The sequence below is a fragment of the Otolemur garnettii genome, unplaced genomic scaffold (assembly GCF_000181295.1).
Source record: "Otolemur garnettii isolate 467f Iridium unplaced genomic scaffold, OtoGar3 scaffold00027, whole genome shotgun sequence".
NCBI classification, from domain to species: domain Eukaryota; kingdom Metazoa; phylum Chordata; class Mammalia; order Primates; family Galagidae; genus Otolemur; species Otolemur garnettii.
In genome coordinates, this window is record NW_003852422.1 from 13549481 (window position 1) to 13568028 (window position 18548).

The window sequence follows — 18548 nt, forward strand, 5'->3', positions numbered from 1 at the left end:
GTTGAGCTATAGGCGCCGAGCCCGAATTCAATTATTAATAAAAAAACCTCCCACATCCAGGACTTACATTTTATGTAATATATAGAAGTATATAATATATATTATATTTCTATTTATACACACAAACACACACACAGCCTTCTTGATCTTCCTTCAATGGATCAGGCACATTCCTACCTCAGGGCCTTTGTACTTGCTGCATCCTACTTGGCTCAACATCACTTGCTCAGAGATTCCTTCTCTGACAATTCTTTCCCCATCATTCTCTAACCCTCATCCTGCTTAATTTTTCTTTATAGTATATACTACTACAAAGGTATATCATTTCTTTGTCTACGCTTACCTTTCTCCTAGGATGTCTTTGTCTTTTGATCACCATTGCATTGCTAGGGACTACAACAGTACCCAGACTAGAATTATCTTTCATAAGTATTTTCTAAATGAATGAATAAAGCAAAGAACCTCAGACCATTCTTAGACACTATTAAAGCACTGAGCTATGGAATAGCAGCATAAATTATAACTCATAAATTACAACTCAATATACTAGCTAGGGGAAAACCTAATACAGTTATTTACCTGTTCCCAACACTGTGGTAAAAGTTCAGCTTCTACACGTGTTGGTCCAACATGACGTGCAAATGCCACACAACCTGTGAGAATCATTTGCCTGAAATATAACACAAAAAAATATATGTAAAGGCTTGTGTTTGTGTTAGAAAGCACAACAGCACAACTAGGAGGACTAAGGGTTAAAAAGCTTCATCTCTGTAATTTACATAAAGTACAATATTTTTGTGGAGTCAAATTACCTTTCTAACAGTGAACTAGGCTGCTAGCAAGAGAATGAATTCCTTAAGACCAGTCATTCAACCATTACAAGTGGTAACACCATTTGTGAAAGGTGTTGCTAAAGGATTTCTGTATAAGTACGAAGCTGATATAACTTTTAAAATTAATTTCCCACACATACATTCTGAGATCATAATATTCCCAAGGCTTCAGTTTCTAGCCACTAAAAGAACCAGTGATTATCCCTATAGTGTTTCTACAATTAAAAAATATGGTACCATATTAATAACATGTGGGATTTTTTTTCAAGAATAGGGTCTTACTTTGTTGCTCAGGCTAAACTACAGTGGGCCTCATAGCTCACTGCAATCTCAAACTCCTGGGCTCAAGGGTATCCTCCCGCCTCAGACTGCAAAGGAGCTGGGACAACAGGAATGCACTACCATACCTGGATAATTTTTGTATTTTTTGTAGAGATGTAGTCTCACTATGTTGCCCATGCTGGTCTTGAATTCCTCCTCTATCAACCCTCCTGGTTTGGCCTCCCAAAGTGCTAGAGTATAGATGTGAGTCACTGTGCCCAGCAGGTATTTTTAAAATCAGAAGTTTTAGTATTGTACCCAAGATTAGAACGACAAGTAGTTTCTGACGTGGCTCCAAAGATCCTGTCTCCTCATATTCTTGTCCTTGTGTAATCCTATCCCACTGAGTACAGGTCAGACCTAATGACTGCTTCTGATGGACAGAATATAGCCAAAATGATAGGATATCACTTCTGAGATTAGGTTACAAAGTCTGTGATGTCCATCTTTTTAGACTCTACTGCCTTCTCAACTTGCTTTATTTAAGCAAGCTGCCATGCTGGAGACACCCATGTGGCAAGGAATTAAAGGTGGTCTTTGGCCAAATGCCAGTGAGCAACTGAAGTCCTCAGTCTAACAATCCTTGAAGAATTGAATTCTAGCAATGACCAAACACATGACGGAGATTAAAAGCAAATCCTTCTTCAGTTGAGCCCTGAGATAGTCAGGGTTTAGCCAAACCTCTGACTACTGCCTGGTAAGAGACCCTAAAGCAGATGATCCAGATTCCTGACCCGGAAAAATTGTAAGATAAAAACATGTTATTTTAAATCACTTTCTTTCAGGCTACTTTGATATAGAACAATAGTTAACTAATAAATAGTATACTATTTTCTTTGAAATGATAGCTTTATAACTTTAAAATAGCATATAATTTAAAATATTTTTCACTCCACAGATTAAAATTCCATTTAAAATGACTTCAAAATGCAGAATCTAATGTTCTTCCATTTTTTATGTAACACTTTAAAACAATAAAACCCAAAAGGAAAAAAAGGCTATGCTTTTAATAGATGTTTTAAAGTAGCCAACTTTAAAGAAAACCAAAATAGAACGCTTATTTAATTCATACTAATTATAAAATCAGTGCTGTAAGCCTCTGCATTGCTCATTGCTATTTCTTTTTTTTTTATTAAATTATAAACACATAGATCATGTATACATTAATGCATTTATGGGGTACAATGTACTGATTTCATATAGAACTAGGAACGCTTACGTCACACTGGTTAATGTATACCTCATCTTGTTTATTTAATTGCTCATTGCTATTTCTTATGTCAATTTAAATTAACTGTAACATAATGACTTTAAATTTCTATTTGGTTTAGTCTGATTAGTTATTAATATTCTCTTATATTATTTGAGAAGAATAATGACAGAGATCTTTTGGACAACCCAGGGGCAACCGAGAGCCAATGTTGTCATTGCATGTTGATTCTGGCAGCTTCTCTTTACCACAAATCCTCCTATCATTTATCTACCTTATTTTCCTTTGTACCATCATCTTCTATGATTGGTATCTATTCTATGTCTGAAGTTCTCTTTTGCTTTTCTATTGCCTTTTATTTTAGGAGGGCAAATTAATTAAAATGAATAAAAGAAATATAGAAAAACAAATTAGCAAGTCTTCTAGCTAGCACTATAGCTATCTGTTCTCTAAGGAAAATTTCCTAGTATCTGATAATTTTTTTGCCCACCCGAAAGTATTAAAGTGAGATGACATATACTTTTGATAACTGTACTTAATGAATATTCTTAAAATTTAAGCATTTGAACACATAACAGGTACACACTTGTAAGAACTTCACATGAAATGACTTCAAATCATGAATCACCATCACTACAATATGTACAAACCTCAAAAGGGAAAAATGTTGGGTGTCTAAAAATAAACATCTTAGAGTTAATATTCGAAATTCTAGAAAATATGCCAGCTTTGAAATGCAGTCCAAAACAGAAAAGATCAAATGGTCTGTAGATTATTAACAGCATTAGAAAAAGGCTCCTATGATAGTAAAATAAATGTTCTTATTTGTGGGACTTTTGATTAGTAAAGGACACAGGTGGAAATATGGTATCAATTATAGTAGTTAGCAAAGAACTAGCAAAAATTACCATTATTGAGCATAAAATGAAATTTTTCTTGGGATATTACCAAAGAAGCCTTCAATTTATTAAGGAAAACAATAACTCTGCTTATATGTCAAATATGTTACACTAACTTTAATAATTCTGCTTTTTTTAACTTGTTATTTATATTACAGAGTTAATCAATTAATTAGTCTATTTTTATGAATAATTACATTTCTATAAAGTGAAGGTAGACATGGGCTGGGTACAGTGGCTCACACCTGAGATGGGAGGATTACTTGAGCTCAGGAGTTTGAGACCAGCCTGAGGAAGAGTGAAACCCTGTCTCTACTAAAAATAGAAAAATTAGCTGTGTCTGGTGTGCATAACTATAGTTCCAGCTACTCAGGAGGCTGAGGCAGAAGGACTGCTTGAAGCCTGGCATTTGCAGTTGCAGTGAGCTACGATGATGCCTAGGGGACAGAATGAGATGGTCTCAGAAAAAAAAAAAAAGTGAGTTTGATAAACACACAAATAAAACTTGAGTGTTTTAATTCCTGATGTAGCTTGACCTGAAGGCAGGTTGATAGGTGCATTTGGCCACCAGGTGGCAGCTATTAGCTTTACACACAAAGCTTATGAAAACTGCTCTTAAGACTAAAGAGGTTTTGCCTCACAAATCTAAAACTAAAAATGCAATAAATGGCATTTAACTATTAATTAAGTTACCAAGATAGGAAATGGTACTTTTCAAGGATAAGTAATACAGGGTTGCTATAAAGTTTGTGCACAATTTAAAATTGTAGTATACTACCACCAAATTGTTAGAAAATTTTCAGTTTTCATCGAATGGTACAAATGCAATGATTTAATTTCCCTTATTTGATTAGCACATGAGGCCGCTGGTGTCAAATCATAAACAATAATTCTATTGTTTTGTAAAGTACAAACAAAAATTGTTTTTAATTAAGATAAAAATTATAACATAAAAAATTCAAGGCTGGTGCGGTGGCTCATGCCTATAATCCTAGCACTCTCAGAGGCTGAGGCAAGTGGATTGCTTGAGCTCAGGAGTTCGAGACCAGCCTGAGCAACAGTAAGACCCTGTCTCTACTAAAAACAGAAAAACTGAGCCAGGAGGATAGCTTGAGCCCAAGAACTAGAAGTTGCTGTGAGCTATAATGCCATGGCACTCTAGTCGGCACCAGAGTGAGACTTTGTCTCAAAAAAACAAAACAAAATGAAAAAAAACAACTGACTTTCTTAATCTTGCTGGTTCTTAGTCTACCTACTCACCCACTGGTTTTATTCAAGTCCTTACTTGTACAGCTTCTCTCAATATTTTTAAATGTTCAACTCTGTGCAGGTAAATATCTACTGCCGCTTGAGTAAAATCCATTTGCCTTTTTTCTGATGTGTAACCCCGATCTGTGGATGTCCCTCTCACTACTCTTAGGAATAAGTAATTTCTCTACTTAGGAATATTTGGTTGAGAGCATTTGACTCAGGTTTAACCCAAACAACACACTGTACCCCTCGGGCCACATGATAATGATTCACTGATAACACAGTGACATAAAAATTAGTATTAATTTATTAATTAATATGTTAAATATGTTAAATATCTTACAAAGCATAACCATTAAGAAGCAATATATATCTAGTTCATCTGTGAGACACATTTAGGAGAATCAAGCATAAAAAAAAAAAGCTAAGGAATAACTGAATTAGAAGTCCAAAAGTAACTAATACAAAAGTGTGTGAATTCAACATGAATAATTGGAATAAGATGAATGAAAAATACTGCAGAATACTGTAAATGAGGTCACTGTTCTCTTTGCTTGTTAGAAAAATTCAGGGAACATTTCCTCCATCAATTTATATATAACTTCAAACTTCAAAGACTTTCATAACTTTAATTATGAAACTGAGATTTAACTGTTAAGGTACTGACTGGAATCAACTTTCTGAGGATTATTAATAAAATGACTTGAAGAAAACATGTGGCAAAGTTAATGAAAATGACATGATAAGAGAAAAATTTAAAGGGTTGAAGCAAAGTTTACAGAGAAGAAACCAAAAGCTTTATACATACATTTTGTGAACTTTTACTCAATAAAGCAGTAATTAATACCAAAACGCTTTCAAGGTTGAGGATCTATTGATATAACTATTCATGCCATGTACAAAGGTATTGGCAGTTTTTCAAAACATTTTATGGAAAAGTCAAGGTATAATATTGCAGGAATGTATACATATATATACTTTGTCCATCACCATGTATTTAAGCTATAGTTAAATCGTATTTGGAAACTAGTGAAAACATAGAAGTTTGGGCAAATAATTCTTTACTCCTACAAGTGGCCAATGAATATAATGGTTTACTAATATTTAAAATTTTCACTTACATTACAACATGGATTCAATTTTCAGTAGTGTCAATTCTATTATTTTGTCTTTAATGTAAATTTTGAAATATTGCATATTTTAATTTTTTTCCTGGTGATATCTTCCTTTACTCCAGAAAATCTTTTTCTTCTATGGTTACCTTTCTTTTGTTTTGTAAAAATCATTAATTTTTGTCTCTGTTTTAGGATTAAAAAAAGTTTCTTTGGTTTTTATAATAAATCATTTTTCAAGATATACCTTTATTCTAAATTTTTAGAATAATTGCTATTTTCATTATGCAGTGTAATTTTTATAGGGCTCCTGGTTTTCTATGGACTAATCAAGAAATTGATCCAAAAGTACTTTCCTCAAAGTGGAAACTATAAGGGGCTTAGATTGGTCTTTGTAATTTACTTTCATTCAATGATATTAGAGTAAGAAAAAAATTTTCCAGGCCCTTCACATGGTTGATTAGAGTTAACTTTGTTTCCGATAAATGTTTAATGTTTCTATCTTAGGTTTTTTGTTTTTTTTTTAATACCTTTTTTATGTCTTCCTAGCAAATTCCAAGTTGGGAAGGAAACATCAAGAATTGTTGACCTATCATCACCTTGAACCAGAAGTGGAGAATCTCATTATGAGGTAAACCTTAAGTAGCTGAGAAGCTATCAAAGTTTTATTTTGAGTCTTTACAGATGTTAGAACTCATTAAAAACAATACTGAGTACATAAGATGAGGTCAGGCTTCTCCAAAGAACCTGTTTTCCCTGAGGGAGGTTAGGGACATTGGAATGCCTAAGAGGTCACTAGGTATGCTGAATTTTCTGCTATGCCACCTACTACATGCCCTGTTGCATCTGGAGGGCAGAGGGAGTGTTACCAAATGTATGACTTACCTATACCACCTGGGAGGTCCCTATTAACATTCTCATACAGTTTGCTCCCTCCTGCTATTTATCTAAGGGTTTGGTTATAACCTAATCACTAATTATCACAGAACTACCAGAAATCAGAAAAGTGTATTAATAGAAGATAGACTTTTTAGGTCAAAAATAATAATCTTGTAATTTCCAGAAGAGAATATTTATGTTTTTTTTAAAGAAATAAAGTTCACTAAAATTTAATTTTTTTTTTTTTGAGACAGAGTCTCACTGTTGCCTAGGCTAGAGTGCAGTGCTGCCAGCCTAGCTCACAGCAACCTCAAACTCCTGGGCTTAAGCAATCTTCCTGTCTCAGCCTCCAAGTTGCTAGAACTTCAGGAGCCTACAATGCCCAGCAAATGTTTCTATTTCAGTAGAGACAGGGTCTCACTCTTGCTCAGGCTGGTCTGTGATCCCCCTGCCTTGGCCTCCCAAAGTGTTAGGATTGCAGGTATTACACCCAGCCTAAAATTTAATATAAATTTTTTTTTTTTTTGGAGACAGATTCTTATTATGTTGCCCTGGGTGAGACTGTGGCGTCATAGCTCACAGCAACCTCCAACTCTCGGGCTTAAGCAATTCTCTTGCCTCAGCCTCCCAGGTACCTGGGACTACAGGTGTCCACCACAATGCCCAGCTATTTTTTGGTTGTAGTTGTCATTGTAGTTTGGTAGGCCCAGGCTGGATTCAAACCCACCAGCTCTGGCGCATGTGGCAAGAGCCCTGGTTACTGAGCTGCAGGCGCCGAGCCAATTTAATATAATTTTAATGTGAGTTAGTTCCTCAAAAACACAGGATAATTTAGATAATGCCCTTCAGTACCTCTGTCTAGTAACCTTAAGAAACTATTAACATTTTGAGAAGAAGGGATAGAATCCCCTTCCAAAGATTTAAAAGATGAGAACTATCAGTAATCATAGCAGATAATATAAATACTCTGATTTTAGTAGGAGATACATACATTTTTAAAAGGATTTTTATTTTAGATTTTATTTATTATGCATTGGTTAAATTTCCCAGAGTGATTTCCCTATTGTCTGTAGTATTCCCTATTTCTTGCAGTAAATTCCAGGACCTCTTAAAAAAGAAGGCTGGGAGGAAAGGGACCTTGATGACAACACTGTACTTTGAAATGCAGATCTTGCTGGTGGAAAGTACCAGTACTACTGACAGATATTTGGAAGAACAGAAAACATGCATGTGTTGATTAAAACACTAATCTTGATGTTAATTAGTGAAGTTAACATCAACAATGCATTTATTTCCCAAAGAAGTAGTCAGACTCACCTTTGCTCGTCATCTGGCCTCTTGATCAAATTGAAAAGTATGTGGAGAAGTTGATCTCTTTCTTTAGGCTCAGGATGTAGACATGCTGTACACAATATGAGGGGGATCAACTCCTAAAGAAATAGGAGGGTGGAAAAATTCAAGATAAAAATACATTGTAGAATATTCTTTTCCCTTCCCAAAATATTCTTTTAAATGGGCAAAGTGAACTAAACCTCAATATACGTGAGAGCAAATTTTAATTCTGTAAGATTGGTAATTTAAGAGAAAACACTAAAAGAATTACAATATTTATGTGTTGGTTGTGCAGAAGGTGTAAATCACAATGTAATAAAAGCTGTTTAAGAGTCAACTAACCTTGTTTTTGTATCCAGTACTTCCCAAAGGTCCACTAGCTTTTATTCTACATAACATTTCAACAAGTGACAGGCTGACATTGTAATATTAATTTTGGAAGTGTTTTTAAACAAAACTTGGAGAAGTTCACTATATTTAAAAACTTAAAAACACAACAGAAAATAAAGACACTTCCTGTTTTTCGCAAGCACAATAATATCTTTCTTAAGATTAGATATAGTCTAAAAATTCTGTACCCTTAGCACTTAATCTAGTGGCCAATTAAAAAGATCATTACTACAGGTGTTTTATCTTCTCAGTATTACTACAGAGTATCAGCGGAAATATTTGATGTGGAAATGTAAATTGTTAAGTGTATGGTTTGTTACACATTCAACACACAGAAGAAAATTCAACATTCTGCAAGAAATAGACAAAAATTGATTTCTCTCTTCCTAGGAAATTTTTGTTTCATATTTTAATTGAATCATTTTAATTAAATATATTTCTAAATTAAATATATTTTGACACTAAAATAAATTAAAAATAAATTAATGTTTTTCATATTGGAATAGATTTTCAAATCTAAGGAGAATAAAAGTACAAAAATGACATATTTTTCACAAGAAATCTTCTAAGTTAAAAAAATATTTTGCAGATATATTAAAGAAATCACTGTGATATAATAATTACCTCCATTTCTCTTTCTCTCTTTTCATCTACCTTAGTATCCACCAAAAATGAAAAAATATTTAAAATAGGAATTGATCACTACATAATAATGGATGATTATTATTGCCTCTGATAATATAACCTAAAAAAAAAATAATGTAACTGGAAGAAAAGCACAATAAGAAGTCTATTGCAGAAGTATTTTTCCAATTGGAGAATGTGACATTAGAAAGAGATGGTATGATTTGGTGAGTAGTTGATACTAAAATTTGAAGGTACTGTAAGTCCCTTTCTATTATTTCTAAAGTCTTTATAGGATGTTATCTTAAAATCATAATTATGTTGTATAAATCTTAAATTTGAAGGTACCAAGATGAAGCTAGGAATAAATCTGTAAGTAAAGAATAACTTAAAATATTCCTTCTCTCATTTTCAATCTTCCTATTGGGCACTACTATCAATTTTAGATTAGTGAATAACTGAAAAGTTGAATAAAAAATAATTAGGGAATATAATTTTGCTCTGGGAATGGAAGAGTGTGTATATACAGATCCTATATTGTTAACTAATGTATTTATCAGAGTCTTAAAATGATGCTTGATGGATCAGTTCTGATTTTATAAAAGAAAATAAGCCACTTTTAATAAAATACTAAATAGTCTGCCTGACTTGGAAGTGTAACAATATTATGATATAAGATTATTAATACCAAGGACTGTTCTAATCCTTAATTGATTCTATTTAGGCTGCTGGGAGCTAGCTAGAGGACAAAGACATTGCATCATCAAGGTATCCTACTGAGAATAGAAATTTAATAATAAAAAGTAGTAATTCAGGAAGCACTAATAAAAGGGGAATCTATTCTCATGTCTGAAAACCACGAAGACCCTACAAATTTTATTTGGACTTTCTCTTCCCATCCTATCTTTCTCTCCCAAAGGTTTTCTTGCTACCTTCTAATCCCTGCTTCCTCTTTTCCCACTGTCTCTACCTGTATACTTCTTACATTACCCTCCCACACACTCTCCCTAGTGTATTACTCTTTAAAGAAAAAGTTATACCCAATAGGAAAAAAATCAAATAATCCAATTAAAAATGGAAAAAGGATCCAAATAGACATTTCTCCAAAAAAGACATCGAGATGGCCATTATTAGTCATTAGAGAAATGTAAATCAAAAACTACAATGAGATATCATCTCACCCCAGTTAAAATTGCTTTCTTCAAAAAAGACAGGCAAGAATGTGGAGAAAAAGAAACTCATGTATGCTGTTTGGGGGAATCTAAGTTAGTGCAGATACTATGGAGATCAGTAAGGAGGTTCCCCAAAAAACTAAAAATAGAACTACTATGTAAACCAGCAATCCTGCTGTTGGGTATATACTCAGAGGAAGGGAATTCAGTATAATGAAAAGATACCTGTATGTACTTGTTTGTTGTGATACTACTACTCAAGATAGCTAATATGTGGAATCAATCTGTAATCTAGCACTCTGGGAGGTTGAGGTGGGTAGATTGTTTGAGCTCAGGAGATCAAGATCAGCCTGAGCAAGAACAGGAGCCCATCTCTACTAAAAATGGAAAAACTAGCCGGGCATAGTGGTACATCTGTAGTCCCAGCTATTCAGGAAGGTGAGGCAAGAAGATTCTTCAATCCTAAGAGTTTGAACTTTCTTTGAGCTATGATGCTATAGCACTTTATCCAGGGTGAAACACTGAGACTCTCTCTCAAAAAAAAAAAAAAAAAAAAAGAAAAGAAAAGAAAAGAAAAAGAAACGGCTTGGCACCCTTTGCTCTTTGCTCAGTGGTTAGGGCGTTAGACACATACAGTTAGGGTGCTGGACACATACACGGGGGCTGGTGGGTTTGAACCCAGCCCAGGCCTAGTAAACAACAAGGACAACTGCAACAACAACAACAGCATAAAAAAAAAAAAGTAACTGGGCATTCTGGCAGGCACCTGTAGTCGCAGCTAATTGGGAGGCCGAGGCAAGAGAATCGCTTAAGCCCAAGAGTTTGAGGTTGCTGTAAGCTGTGATACCACAGCACTCTACCAAGGGTAATATAGTGAGACTCGGTCTCAAAAAAAAGAAAGAAAGAAATTTTGTGGTACACATACACCATTAAATATCACATAGCCACAAGTAATGAAATTCTGCCATTTGCAACAACATGGATGGAACCAGAGATCATTATGTCAAGTGAAAAAAGCAAAGCACAGAAAGACAAATCTCACATATTCTCATTTATATGTGGGAGCTTAATATTAAAAATAATTGATTTTATGGAGACAGAGAGTGGAAAGATAGTTACCAGAGGTTGGGAAGGGTAGCAGGGGAGGGGAAGATAAAGTAGGGATGATTAATGGGTTAAAAATACATAGTTAAGAGAGAATGAATGATATTTGATAGCATGACAAACTGACTATAATCAATAAGTTACAGTACATGTTAAAATAATTAAAAGAATAAAACTGGAATGTCCCTAACGCAAAGAAATGATAAATGCCAAAGGCAGTGGATATCCTAATTACTCTGATTTGATTAGTTTGCATTGCATACCTGTAATGAAACATCACATATATCCTATAAAGATATATAACTATTATGTACCCATGTAATTAGAATACAGATAGTTATTAAGGTAAGGTATGTGCTACAGTTGCAAACATTTAAAATATGTTCTCAAGTGCACAGGGAACAGTCTCCAGGACAGACCATATGTTAGGCCACAGACAGTGCTTAGAAAATTTAAAAAGATCAAAATCAAAGTTTCTTCTCTTTGACTACAATGGAATGAAATTAAAAAACAATAATACAAGGAAAAACATAAATTTCAAAGATATGTGGCTTTTAAATAACACACTCTTAAATAACCAATGGGTCAAAGAAATCACTAAGAAAATTAAAAAACACATTGAAATGAATAAAAATGAAAACACAACATACCAAAATTGAGATGCTGCAAAAGAAATACGCAGAGGGAAATTTATAAGCTGTAAATGCATACATAAAAAAAGAAAAAGATCTCAAGTCAACAATTTTGCTTTTTATCTTATAGTACTACAGAGAGATCAAACTAAATCCATGGCCAGCAGAAGAAAGAAAACAATAAAGATTAGGGTGGAGATAAATGAAACATAGGCTAAAAAATCATAAAGAGATTAATAAAATCAAAGTTTGTTCTTAAAAAGATCAACAAAATCAAATGACACAATTTAGCCGGATTGACTTAAAAAATAAGAGAGAAGATGCAAATAACTAGAATTAGAAATGAAAGCACAAATGTTAGTACCAACCTTAAGAAATTAAAGGAATTATAAGGGAATACTATAAATAATTGTTTGTCAACAAATCAAATAAGCAAGATGAAATGAACTGATTCCTAGATCATATGAATTACTAAAACTAAGGAAGGAGAAAATCTCAACATAAAAAAAATCAACATAAAACAAGTAGAGACTGAATCAGTAATCAAAGATTTCCCAACAAAGAAAAGTCTAGGACCAAATGGCTTCAATGGTAAATTCTAAAAATCTTTTAAAGAATTAACACCAATTCTACTTAAACAAATTCAAAACACAGATAAGGAGGAAAGAGCTCTGTCACACTCTATAAAGCCAGCCTTAACCTGATAGGAAAAACCAGACAAAGAACTATAAGACAATAAAACTATAGAATAGTATACCTTATGAATGACACAAAAAAGCTCAATAAAATAGTAAAACCCCATCCAAAAGCACATTAAAAAGATTACAAATCAAGACAAAGTGCAATATAACCCCGAATGTAAGGGTAGTTCAACGTAAAATCAGGCAATGTAATACAGGTAATACCACATTAATAGAATGAAGGGAAAAAATTAAGTTATCATATCAACAGATGGAGGAAAAGCACATGACAAAACTTAATGTCCTTTCATGCTAAGAACACTTAGCAAACAAGGAATCAAAGAAAACTTCCTTCTCATGATAAAAGGCATTTATAAAAACCCTATCGCTAACATCAGTTAATGGTAAAAGACTGAAAGCTTTCTCCTAAGATTAGAAATAAGGCAAGGATATCTGATTTCTCAAAACACTGCTATGCAACATTGTATTGGAAGTCCTAGCCAAAGCAAGTAAGCAAGGAGTAAAAAACAAAAGCTATCCAAATTCATACAGAAGAAACAAACCTATCTCTATTTGGAGATGACACGATTCTATATATTAACTTTTGACAAAAGTGGCAAGACCATTCAATAGGGAAAATTTTTTCTCTTAAATAAATGTTGCTATGTAACTGGATAGCCACATGAAAAGTGAAGTAAGACCCTACTTCATTCAGTATATAAAAATTAACTCAACTTAGATCAATGACCTAAATATACTGAAAAACCCCATAAGTAGTTTCAAAGCTTTAACTTATGTATATACAGCCCAGACATCAGATTTAGCAATACGTTCTTAAATTTGACACCAAAAGCACAAGCATCAAATAAATAAATAAATGAATCAGAAAACTGAAAAGCATTTGTCCATCAAAGGATATTATCAAGAATGTAAAAAGACAACCTACAGGATGAAAGAAAATATTTGCAAATTATATATGTAATAAATATCCAGAACATATAAATGCTAAACCATGTGAACTTACTACTTAATCAAAACCTTTAAGCCCTGCTTCTAATGTTTTATTTATTTAATCAGCTAAGATATTGCTATGACTGAAGTTTACTGAGGAACATTATAATTGTAATTATATGTCAACAAAGAGGCTTATGCTGACAAGAGAATGTATTAAAAAAATCAAAAAATTAAAAAAGGTAAAAATATTAATCCTTCAATCACAAGAGCAAGCTTTTTAAAAATACAGAAATAAGGAACGGGGTGAAATATTTAAAAGTAATTCAATATCAAAGATGTAATGAGGCTCGGCGCCTGTGGCTCAAGCGGCTAAGGCGCCAGCCACGTACACCTAAGGTGGTGGGTTCGAATCCCCAGCCCAGGCCCGCCAAACAACAATGATGGCTGCAACCAAAAAATAGCCGGGCGTTGTGGCGGGCGCCTGTGGTCCCAGCTACTTGGGAGGCGGAGGCAGGAGACTCGCTTGAGCCCAGGAGTTGGAGGTTGCTGTGAGCTGTAATACCATGGCATTCTACCCAGGGGGACAGCTTGAGGCTCCGTCTCAAAAAAAAAAAAAAAAGAGGTAATGAAAAAAATGTTCTTTTGGGCCCAGAAATTGGTTTTAAACCAAGCTAAGATATATTTCATTATTTATCAATTTAATTGAGGGAAAACAACTTTGTTTTATTATACATGGTTGATTTTCTGATAAAATAGAACAATGTACAAATAGTAAAGATAAATAATCATTTCTGCATGAAACGGATATGTAATTTTTAAATATGAAAAATTTAAAATCAGCCAGAAAAGTAAGCATCATACCACAAATTATATATGTGCATGTGTGTATATAAATGTATCTATATATAATGTATCTGATTACTGATGATGCAAAAAATTATAAATATTTCATGCAGTACAATCAGATTTCAGTGGCAGAGTCTTTTATGACAATATGGAAAATTAAAATAAAAAAGCTCAAAGTGCATCTCATAATCATCAGGTTTCTGTGACACTTTGAAGATCATATTAAGGAAATATATAGTAAGAGGGATGCAAACATTAACACACTACATGGATTATGTTACAAGCTAAAAAAGGAGAAGAAGCTCAAACACCATTCTGCCAGGCAGAACTGCAGAACAATCTGAAATTGGACACTGATCCTTCAAGACACAGAAGCTTTCCATACTTATCAATATCTTACAACTATTTTTTAAATAATTAGGTAAAAATAAAACCATCAGCAGGCAAAGAGTCTTTTTAATTTAAAATACTTCTAGGGAAAAAACATCTTTAAAGTTCTACATATTTTCTTGAGGATCAGTACAAATTTCTTATGCTAAATGGATAATTAAGGTGGGGTAAGCTTTAAATGGGTTTTGCCAATGCATTATGTACTTATCATACTGTAGGTCCCACAAATTATGAGTAAAATCAGTGGTAAATATTAAGAAGGTAATAGTAAAAACTTATATGGTACACTCTTTATCCATTTTTTATAAAAACATTTTTGTGAACTAGAAATTTATCTCATAAACAGAATAATTCTAATGTAATTTAACTTATTTGCAAATAAATTATCCATTGTCATTTAAATTACATTACAGATAACTTTTCTTTAGCTTTTCATCGGCTAACTGTAACTATATTTAATAATTTATGAATATATAAAAATAGCTTCCTATAGTGTTTATGGCTCATAACATAGGCTTTGTGGACTAAATACATTTGCAACTGACTTTGGATATTTAAAGCATTTGCCAGTAACAAGTTAATTATAACAAAAATAAAAAAGGTATTTGTACAAGTTATTATATTCAATATAATGCCTAACCTATCATTATAAGTGTAATGTATGGCCAAACAAACAGAATAAGACTAACATTTATAATAGGCAACTATAGCAGTACATTAAAAAGTTACATAATTAGTCCCTGTTAATTTTCAATACAAAGAATGTCCATTCCTGTAGACATATCAAGCATATCACAGCAAGGATAGAGATAAGTTAGTTAACTGGTAATATGAAAACCAGACAGTATTCATAACATATCAATGGACCTACAGTAATAGTCAGTGCTGCACAAGCTAACAATGCTTTAAGCAAAATTGGAAAAACATGAATACCATGCAGTTTTACTGAACTCACCTGACAGAGGTGTAAAACCATTCTCTAGGAGCAGAGATGCATGCACAAAAGTAAGAATATGATTGCAAGTAATAGACTTTAACAAAATAAAAATATATCACTAAACTTCAAAATGACAAAAAATGGACAACATGATGATATTATTAAGATGAAAATATTTTTATGTGTCTTACCTCTCTCTTTGCCAATAGCACATTAGGAACAATATGTGGCAGGCAGCGTCCCAGCATTAACATAACACTTTTCTCACTGTCTGCAATCCGAGACACCTAGAAAACCAAAGATCTAATAAACAACAATAGTGGAGAACTTCTGTGCATGATGGTATGTAATGGTTCAGGCTAGACCCTGCCATCCCTGCTCCAAACACACATTCTAATATTATACCTTATGATATAATGATAAGATATGATAAGAACAACAGTGTCTCAAAGAGCATCAACATTTCTGGGGTCCAGAAATGGATTCAAAATAACAATAAAAAACAAGGGTGAAATCAGGGAGGCTAACCAGGTTTCTGTTCTGGGAACATGTAGGAATGGCACAGAATTAGGGCAGCCTCAATGTTTATTTTTGTTTTAGAAAAAGATACCCACAGAGCTGTGACCACTGCCTAAGGTGAGAGTTTGGACAACAAAGTTGCATATAAGGGGATGATACACAGATGCTCACCCAGTCTTAAACTAAGGATTGTCAAAGTACATCAAACCACCATGGGGCAATGCCCATGGGAGGTCAAGTGGAATCAACCAACAAAACAGCTAGAAAGAGAGGAATGAGAAGAAAGGCAAAAGGAAAAAAATAAGCAAATACCCTTGCAAGATGAGTCTACAATAATAATTACAAAATAGTTGAGGAGAACAAACATAAATGTTCACAATATCGACCACTGAAGACAACCACTACTAATGAAGTGAAAATAATGGCATAAACTAAAAATATCACTGATGTGAACAGTATATATCAGGAGTTGGTCTTCAGTATTATAAACAAGAGATGTTATCATAAACATAACATTAAAAACAGAGATTAAAAAGGTTACTTTAATGTTAATAAACAAAGCTTTAATCCAAAGAACAGAAATAACCAACTACCTTTAAACTTAAAAGTTTAAAATTTTAAGAACTATTTCTTAGAGCATTAATTTAAATAATAGACTTGCATTTGAAATGGGCTTACCACCAGTGCTTTTGTAAGAGACACTAATAAGAAAAACAGCAGAATGTTTTAAGAAAGTTATAAGAATAGCTGGTGTAATTTACCTCTGATCCTAAACGACTATCTGCTGACATTCGACAAAAAGAGAGTAATGCTTGGTGGAAAGCAGGAGACAATTTCCTAAAAAATATTGGATGAAAGGAAACAATACCAAAGAATTACCACTGACATTTAAGGAGAAAGTTAAGCTGCATATTATAATTCTCATTCGTACATTAATCCTACCCCACAAATGCTAACCAGATTTCTTAGCCATCATTGACTTAAAGAACACTTCACTGGAGAATTATATAGGAGAAAAAAAAAATCAACCAGAACTGGTGATCATCTTGCTGTAGCTTGAATGAATGGCCCTTGAATGTTAGTGGACCAAACTTGAAGTGATACAGTAGTAAATCAAAGACTGTGTCAAGTATTTATAAAATCTGAAATGAGAACTTTTCTCATCCCAACTCCCTGGAGTTCCAAAAAAAGGTAAACAAGGTAAACCGGATACAAAGGTTAACTTGGTATATTACAGAGAAGAATTAAAGTTCTGAAGATACAGGTAATGCTAATGATAAACCTTAATATTGTAAACCCAAGTAAAAGTAGTAAAATTTGAAGTTTAGTGAAGGAGAGCTTCAGTCAATATTCATGGTATATTTTCAAGCTTTTTTTGCAGTTGAAGATTTTGTGCTATTTATGTTTAATAAAGGAGGTTAAACATTGAATATTTCTAAAACAACACTGTGTTCTATGTAGTGGTATTCATAAAATTATGACCATGAGTTGTACTTTATGTGCTCAACCTACACAGAAAAGGCTAACCTAAAAATTACATAATAAAGCTTATTTAGTACACACCACAAACAGGCACTAAGGAATTTCTCTAATTATAGAGCAGTGTGCCAAAGCTTGAGCTTTTTTGCTCTTTTAAGCTCCTACATTCTCTCAGTGGAGGAGGCCTTAATCCATCCCCTTGACAAAGTAGGAAACCTCAAATCAGCATGGATCCTTCCCTATCTTTTCACCTGAAATCCAATCAATATTTTAACTTCTAATCATCTTGTAAATCTATCCAGTTATTTTGATTCCCTTTGCCAATCCTCCAATGATTTTGATCATTTCTTACATGGATTCTTCCAACATACTGTACATACTATCAGTTCCCTTTCCTCAAACTTGCCACCTTCCAAATACCTTCACCTTCTAGGACTCTATTACTTAGATACTGTCATGTTTCAACTGTCTAAAATGAGTCAACACAGGCTTTTATGACTTAGCGTTTACTTAATTCTCCATCTTCATCTCCTGTCACTCCTTTCACTTGCATTCTTTGCTTAAACCTTAGTAAATCCTTCTTGGTTCCACTAAAGCCCTGTGTTCTTTTTGCACATGCTGCTTTCCCTTAGTGGGAACACTCTTCCTCTTAACTTTTGCCTAATTGACTCTTACTTAGTTTTTAAGTCTGAGATTAGATGATACTTTTTACATAAAACCTTTCCTGCTAGGTTAGGTGCCTTGTTTATGTGTTCCCAAAGTAAGCCAAACCTCTCTTACACTTCTACTTTTCATATGATAGTGTAATTGCTTGATTGTTTTTCTCATACTAAAAGATTTTTCACTGAAGAAATTCTCTTATGTCTTGCTTACCATTATAATCCTTTTAACACTGCCTGGTACATACTAAGAGCTAAACAAATTAGTTGCACAAATTTATATCATCTATCTCTCTAGGGTGGCATTGGAGTATCAAGGAGATAC

General features: G+C 33.4%; 1 protein-coding gene across 1 annotated transcript in view; it reads right to left on the minus strand.

Annotated features, from left to right (window-relative positions):
• The window catches only part of KIAA1468 (KIAA1468 ortholog), a 122459-nt gene that overhangs the window by 59731 nt on the left and 44180 nt on the right, over positions 1-18548 (minus strand). The window contains exons 8-11 of the mRNA XM_023512362.1: positions 16847-16925; positions 15758-15853; positions 7823-7935; positions 580-670 (exon numbers count right to left, since the gene is read on the minus strand). Coding sequence (XP_023368130.1) covers positions 580-670; positions 7823-7935; positions 15758-15853; positions 16847-16925 — 379 coding nt within the window. The remainder of the gene's footprint in view (positions 1-579; positions 671-7822; positions 7936-15757; positions 15854-16846; positions 16926-18548) is intronic.